The sequence below is a fragment of the Oncorhynchus masou genome, chromosome 27 (assembly GCF_036934945.1).
Source record: "Oncorhynchus masou masou isolate Uvic2021 chromosome 27, UVic_Omas_1.1, whole genome shotgun sequence".
Classification (NCBI taxonomy): Eukaryota; Metazoa; Chordata; class Actinopteri; order Salmoniformes; family Salmonidae; genus Oncorhynchus; species Oncorhynchus masou.
The window spans coordinates 5,061,374-5,068,873 of NC_088238.1; the positions used below are offsets into that span (position 1 = coordinate 5,061,374).

Below are 7,500 nucleotides of genomic sequence, written 5' to 3' on the forward strand. Positions count from 1 at the left end.
TATAGTAGTATAGTAGTGTGGTAGTGTAGTAGTGTGGTACTGTGCAAGTGTAGTGTAGTAGTGTGGTAGGGTGGTAGTGTAGTAGTATAGTGGTGGTACTGTATAGTAGTGTAGTAGTGTGGTAGTGTGGTAGTGTGGTACTGTGCAAGTGTAGTGTAGTAGTGTGGTAGTGTGGTAGTGTGGTAGTGTAGTAGTGTAGTAGTGTGGTAGTGTGGTAGTGTAGTAGTGTGGTAGTGTGGTAGTGTAGTAGTGTGGTAGTGTAGTAGTGTGGTAGTGTGGTAGTGTAGTAGTGTGGTAGTGTAGTAGTGTGGTAGAGTGGTAGTGTAGTAGTGTGGTAGTGTGGTAGTGTAGTAGTGTAGTAGTGTGGTAGTGTAGTAGTGTGGTAGTGTGGTAGTGTAGTAATGTAGTAGTGTAGTAGTGTGGCAGTGTAGTAGTGTGGTAGTGTAGTAGTATGGTAGTGTGGTAGTGTGGTAGTGTAGTAGTATAGTAGTGTGGTAGTATGGTAGTGTAGTAGTGTGGTAGTGCGGTAGCGCGGTAGTGTGGTAGTGTAGTGTAGTAGTGTGGTAGTGTAGGCGGTGGTAGTGTAGTAGTGTGGTAGTGTGGTGGTGTAGTAGTGTAGTAGTGTGGTAGTGTGGTAGTGTAGTAGTGTGGTAGTGTGGTAGTGTGGTAGTGTAGTAGTGTGGTAGTGTAGTAGTGTGGTAGTGTGGTAGTGTGGTAGTGTAGTAGTGTGGTAGTGTGGTAGTGTAGTAGGCGTGGTAGTGTAGTAGTGTAGTAATGTAGTAGTGTAGTAGTGTGGTAGTGTAGTAGTGTGAGTAGTGGTAGTATGGTAGTATAGTAGTATGGTAGTGCTGGTAGTGTGGTAGTGTAGTAAGTATAGTAGTGTGGTAGTATGGTAGTGTAGTAGTGTGGTAGTGCGGTAGTGTGGTAGTGTAGTAGTGTAGTAGTGTGGTAGTGTAGTAGTGTGGTAGTGTAGTAATGTAGTAGTGTAGTAGTGTAGTAGTGTGGTAGTGTAGTAGTATGGTAGTGTAGTAGTATGGTAGTGTAGTAGTATGGTAGTGTGGTAGTGTGGTAGTATATAGTAGTGTGGTAGTATGGTAGTGTAGTAGTGGCATTAGTGATCACAGTAGTGTAGTAGTGTGTTAGTGTGGTCGTGTGGTCGTGTGGTAGTGTAGTAGTGTAGAAGTGTGGTAGTGTAGTAGTGTGGTAGTGTGGTAGTGTACTGAGGTATAGTAGTGTGGTAGTGTGGTAGTGTAGTAGTATAGTAGTTTGGTAGTGTGGTAGTGTAGTAGTGTGTTAGTGTGTGTGAGTGCGGTAGTGTGGTAGTGTAGTAATGTAGTAGTGTGGTAGTGTGGTAGTGTGGTAGTGTACTGGTACAGTAGTGTGGTAGTGTAGAGTATGGTAGTATAGTAGTGTGGTAGTGTGGTAGTGTAGTAGTATAGTAGTATGGTAGTGTGGTAGTACTATTAGTGTGGTAGTGTAGTAGTATAGTAATGTGGTAGTGGTAGTGTAGTAGTATAGTAGTGTGTAGTGTAGCAGTGTAGTAGTATAGTAGTGTGGTAGAGTGGTAGTGTAGTAGTATAGTAGTGTAGTAGTGTGGTAGTGTAGTAGTGTGGCAGTGTGGTAGTGTGGTGGTGTAGTAGTATAGTAGTGTGGTAGTGTAGTAGTATAGTAGTGTGGTAGTGTAGTAGTGTGGTAGTGTAGTGAGTATAGTAGTGTAGTAGATGTGGAAGTATAGTAGTATAGTAGTGTGGTAGTGTGGTAGTGTAGTAGTGTGGTAGTGTGGTAGTGTAGTAGTATAGTAGTGTGGTAGTGTGGTAGTATAGTAGTGGTAGTGTGGTAGTGTAGTAGTATGGTAGTGTAGTAGTAGTAGTGTGAAGTAGTTTGGTAGTACGGTAGTGTGGTAGTGTGGTAGTGTATTAGTATAGTAGTGGTAGTGTAGTAGTGTGGTAGTACAGTAGTATAGTAGTATGGTAGTGTAGTAGTATAGTAGTGTAGTAGTGTGCTAGTGTAGTATTATAAATTTCGTGCGGTAGTGTGGTGATGTAGTGAGTATAGTAGTGTAGTAGTGGTAGTGTAAGTAAGTATAGTAGTGTAGTGGTGTAGTAGTAAGTAGTGTAGTAGGGTAGTAGTATAGTAGTGCAGTAGTGTAATAGTGTAGTAGTGTAGTAGTGTAATAGTATAGTAGTGTAGTAGTGTGGTAGTGTAGTAGTGTAGTAGTATAGTAGTGTAGTAGTGTAGTGGTGTAGTAGTATAGTAGTGTAGTAGTGTGGTAGTGCGGTAGTGTGGTTGTGTAGCAGTGTAGTAGTATAATAGTATAGTAGTGTAGTAGTGTGTTAGTGTAGTAGTGTGGTAGTATAGTAGTATTATTAGGTAATAATTTAGTGTAGTAGCATAAGTAGTGTAGTAGTATAGTAGTGTAGTAGAGTAGTAGTGTAATAGTATGGTAGTGTAGTGGTGGGGTAGTATAGTAGTGTAGTAGTGTAGCAGTGCAGTAGTACCATTATTATAGTAGTGTAGTGATGTATTGATATAGTAGTGTGGTCTTGGTAGTGTAGTAGTGTAGTAGATAGTAGTATGGTAGTGCGTAGTGTATGAAATCACGGAAAAGGTAGTGCGGTAGTGTGGTAGTGTAGTAGTGTGTAGTGTGGTAGTGTAGTAGTGTGGTAGTGTGGTGGTGTAGTAGTGTAGTAGTGTGGTAGTGTGGTATGTGGTAGTGTAGTAGTGCTGGTAGTGTGGTAGTGTGGTAGTGTAGTAACATGGTAGTGTAGTAGTGTGGTAGTGTGGTAGTGTGGTAGTAAGTGTGTAGTGTAGTAGTGTAGTAGTGTGGTGTAGTAGTGTGGTAGTATGGTAATGTAGTATTAGTGTAGTAGTGTGGTAGTGTAGTAGTGTGGTAGTGTAGTAAGTATGGTAGTGTAGTAGTATGGTAGTGTGGTAGTGTGGTAGTGTAGTAGTATAGTAGTGTGGTAGTATGGTAGGTAGTAGTGTGGTAAGTATTGGTAGTATGTATGTAGTGTAGTAGTGTGGTAGTGTAGTAGTGTGGTAATGTAGTAGTGTAGTAGTGTGGTAGTGTAGTAGTGTGGTAGTGTAGTAGTATGGTAGTGTAGTAGTATGGTAGTGTAGTAGTATGGTAGTGTGGTAGTGTGGTAGTGTAGTAGTATAGTAGTGTGGTAGTATGGTAGTGTAGTAGTGTGGTAGTGCGGTAGTGTGGTAGTGTGTTCGTGTGGTCGTGTGGTAGTGTGGTAGTGTAGTAGTGTAGTAGTGTGGTAGTGTAGTAGTGTGGTAGTGTGGTCGTGTACTGGTATAGTAGTGTGGTAGTGTAGTAGTGTGGTAGTGTAGTAGTATAGTAGTTTGGTAGTGTGGTAGTGTAGTAGTGTGTTAGTGTAGTAGTGTGGTAGTGCGGTAGTGTGGTAGTGTAGTAATGTGGTAGTGTGGTAGTGTGGTAGTGTGGTAGTGTACTGGTATAGTAGTGTGGTAGTGTAGAAGTATGGTAGTATAGTAGTGTGGTAGTGTATGGTAGTGTAGTAGTATAGTAGTATGGTAGTGTGGTAGTAGTAGTGGTAGTGTAGTAGTATAGTAGTGTGGTAGTGTAGCAGTGTAGTAGTGTAGTGTGGTAGAGTGGTAGTGTAGTAGTATATAGTGTAGTAGTGTGGTAGTGTGTAGTGTGGCAGTGTGGTAGTGTGGTGGTGTAGTAGTATAGTAGTGTGGTAGTGTAGTAGTATATAGTGTGGTAGTGTAGTAGTGGTAGTATAGTAGGGTATGTAGTGTGGTAGTGTGAAGTGTAGTAGTGATAGTAGTGTGGTAGTGCAGTGTAGTAGTGTGGTAGTGTAGTAGTATAGTAGTGTGGTAGTGTGGTAGTATAGTAGTGTGGTAGTGTGGTAGTGTAGTAGTATGGTAGTGTAGTAGTGTGGTAGTGCTTTAGTTTGGTAGTATGGTAAGTGTGGTAGTGTGGTAGTGTAGTAGTATAGTAGTATGGTAGTGTAGTAGTGTGGTAGTATAGTAGTATAGTAGTATGGTAGTGTAGTAGTATAGTAGTGCAGTAGTGTGCTAGTGTAGTATTATGGTCGTGCGGTAGTGTGGTAGTGTAGTAGTATAGTAGTGTAGTAGTGTGGTAGTGTAGTAGTGTGGCAGTGTGGTAGTGTGGTGGTGTAGTAGTATAGTAGTGTGGTAGTGTAGTATAGTAGTGTGGTAGTGTAGTAGTGTGGTAGTGTAGTAGTATAGTAGTGTGGTAGTGTGGAAGTGTAGTAGTATAGTAGTGTGGTAGTGTGGTAGTGTAGTAGTGTGGTAGTGTAGTAGTATAGTAGTGTGGTAGGTGGTAGTATAGTAGTGTGGTAGTGTGGTAGTGTGTAGTATGGTAGTGTAGTAGTGTGGTAGTGTCGTAGTTTGGTAGTATGGTAGTGTGGTAGTGTGGTAGTATAGTAGTATGGTAGTGTAGTAGTGTGTGGTAGTATAGTAGTATAGTAGTATGGTAGTGTAATTATAGCAGCGTAGCAGTGTGCTAGTGTAGTATATGGTCGTGCGGCAGTGTGGTAGTGTAGTAGTATAGTAGTGTAGTAGTGTGGTAGTGTAGTAGTATAGTAGTGTAGTGGTGTAGTAGTAAAGTAGTGTAGTAGGGTAGTAGTATAGTAGTGTAGTAGTGTAATAGTGTAGTAGTGTAGTAGTGTAATAGTATTGTAGTGTAGTAGTGTGGTAGTGTAGTAGTGTAGTAGTATAGTCGTGCAGTAGTGTGGTAGTGCGGTAGTGTGGTTGTGTAGTAGTGTATTAGTGTAATAGTATAGTAGTGTAGTAGTGTGGTAGTATAGTAGTGTAGTAGTGTGGTAGTGTAATAGTATAGTAGTGTAGTAGTATAGTAATGTAGTAGTGTAGTAGTGTAATAGTATAGTAGTGTAGTGGTGTGGTAGTATAGTAGTGTAGTAGTGTGGTAGTGTAGTAGTGTAGTAGTGTAGTAGTATAGTAGTGTAGTAGTGTAGTAGTGTAATAGTATAGTAGTGTGGTAGTGTAGTAGTGTAGTAGTATAGTAGTATGGTAGTGTAGTGTGGTTGTGTGGTGTAGTAGTGATTAGTAGTATAGAGTGTAGTGGTGTGGTAGTGTAGTAGTGTGTAGTAGTGTAGTAGTGTGGTAGTGTGGTTGTGTAGTAGTGTAGTAGTGTAATAGTATAGTAGTGTAGTAGTGTGGTAGTGTAGTAGTGTGGTTTTATAGTAGTGTAGTAGTGTGGTAGTGTGTAGTAGTGTAGTAGTGTGGTAGTGTAGTAGTGTAGTAGTGTAGTATTGTGGTAGTGTAGTAGTGTGGTAGTGTAGTAGTGTGGTAGTGTAGTAGTGTGGTAGTGTAGTAGTGTAGTAGTGTGGTAGTGTAGTAGTGTATTAGTATAGTAGTATAGTAGTGTAGTAGTATAGTAGTGTAGTGGTGTGGTAGTGTAGTAGAGTAGTGCAGTAGTGGTGTGGTAGTGTAGTAGTGTAGTAGTGTAGTAGTGTGGTAGTGTAGTAGTGTAATAGTGTAGTATTGTAATAGTATAGTAGGGTAGTGGTGTGGTAGTGTAGTAGTGTAGTGGTGTGGTAGTGTACTAGTGTGGTATTGTAGTATCCATGGTAGTACCCAGATGGGTCGAGCATCATTGCTGTCAGTAAGCCTCCATGGGGGCTGTGACCACAGCATCAAACAGAGTCTGTCTCAACAGTTCCTCATCACCTATAGACCATGAATGAGATTCCTGTTAAAGGTCAATCTAAGGCTCTTTTCTGAAATGGTGTGTTAATATCTGAATGCACTGCGGGTGGCTCACACTCCAGATCAGGTTCCTTCCTGTGAGGTATCGAAACACAGCCTGGAGCTGGGTCAGCTTGCGGTGGTGAGGGTCAATGTCTGTCTCACAGTAGGTCCTGTAGCAGACACACACACCACACGCACTGCACGCTGCCCACACACTGCCACACACACCAGTAATAGTGTACCAGTCAGGTCATTGCTTGCTGGTGAGTGAAAGAATAAGGAGAGAGACTGATTCGTCAGACACTCACCACTCATTTGCGATGGACACATCTGGCTGCATCAGGTCATTGAGGCCTGTGGATGAAAACACCCTGGTTTAGTAGTTAAACTGCAGAGGCCTGTGGATGGACACAAGTTATAACACCCTGGTTTAGTAGTTAAACTGCAGAGGCCTATGGATGAAAACAAGTTATAACACCCTGGTTTAGTAGTTAAACTGCAGAGGCCTGTGGATGGACACAAGTTATAACACCCTGGTTTAGTAGTTAAACTGCAGAGGCCTGTGGATGAAAACAAGTTATAACACCCTGGTTTAGTAGTTATACTGCAGAGGCCTGTGGATGGACACAAGTTATAACACCCTGGTTTAGTAGTTAAACTGCAGAGGCCTGTGGATGAAAACAAGTTATAACACCCTGGTTTAGTAGTTAAACTGCAGAGGCCTGTGGATGGACACAAGTTATAACACCCTGGTTTAGTAGTTAAACTGCAGAGGCCTGTGGATGGAAACAAGTTATAACACCCTGGTTTAGTAGTTATACTGCAGAGGCCTGTGGATGGACACAAGTTATAACACCCTGGTTTAGTAGTTATACTGCAGAGGCCTGTGGATGGACACAAGTTATAACACCCTGGTTTAGTCGTTATACTGCAGAGGCCTGTGGATGGAAACAAGTTATAACACCCTGGTTTTAGTAGTTATACTGCAGAGGCCTGTGGATGAAAACAAGTTATAACACCCTGGTTTAGTAGTTAAACTGCAGCGTTTGTTGTTCAGGTGAGACAGACGACTTACCTTCCGAACAGACACATTCCCAATGAAGATGTATTCTCCGTGCCCTCTGGTCAGCACCATGCCAAGACTGTGTAGAGACACACCCAGTACACGTTTACACGGTGTCCACTGTTTTGTTTCCACATTATAACTGTTTTATGAGGACGTCGACATAGAAGGAGAATGTTACGCTCTCTGTGCTGATTGGACCAACCTGAACGGCGTCTCGTTGATGGTTGTGTAGAAGTAGTCATTCTTCAGGAACATGACTCTTCTCTGGTAGGGGAATAAAACAGCTCTTAAAGGGGGTCGTAGGCTCTATGTAATGTCACCTTGTACTGGGTACTACTGCTGTGTTAATAACTATGTAATGTCACCTTGTACTGGGTCTAATGCTGTGTTAAATGTAATGTCACCTTGTACTGGGTACTACTGCTGTGTTAATAACTATGTAATGTCACCTTGTACTGGGTCTACTGCTGTGTTAATAACTATGTAATGTCACCTTGTACTGGGTCTACTGCTGTGTTAATAACTATGTAATGTCACCTTGTACTGGGACTACTGCTGTGTTAATAACTATGTAATGTCACCTTGTACTGGGACTACTGCTGTGTTAATAACTATGTAATGTCACCTTGTACTGGGACTACTGCTGTGTTAATAACTATGTAATGTCACCTTGTACTGGGTCTACTGCTGTGTTAATAACTATGTAATGTCACCTTGTACTGGGTCTACTG

At 41.8% G+C, this 7,500-nt stretch overlaps 1 protein-coding gene across 1 annotated transcript in view; it reads right to left on the minus strand.

The window, feature by feature from the left end:
• Positions 1–5,614: 5,614 nt before the first annotated feature.
• The window catches only part of LOC135516568 (voltage-dependent calcium channel subunit alpha-2/delta-4-like), a 59,221-nt gene continuing 57,335 nt past the window's right edge, over positions 5,615–7,500 (minus strand). The window contains 5 exon segments of the mRNA XM_064940918.1: positions 5,615–5,682; positions 5,779–5,873; positions 6,012–6,037; positions 6,779–6,845; positions 6,972–7,033. Of these exon segments, the coding sequence (XP_064796990.1) occupies positions 5,615–5,682; positions 5,779–5,873; positions 6,012–6,037; positions 6,779–6,845; positions 6,972–7,033 (318 nt within the window).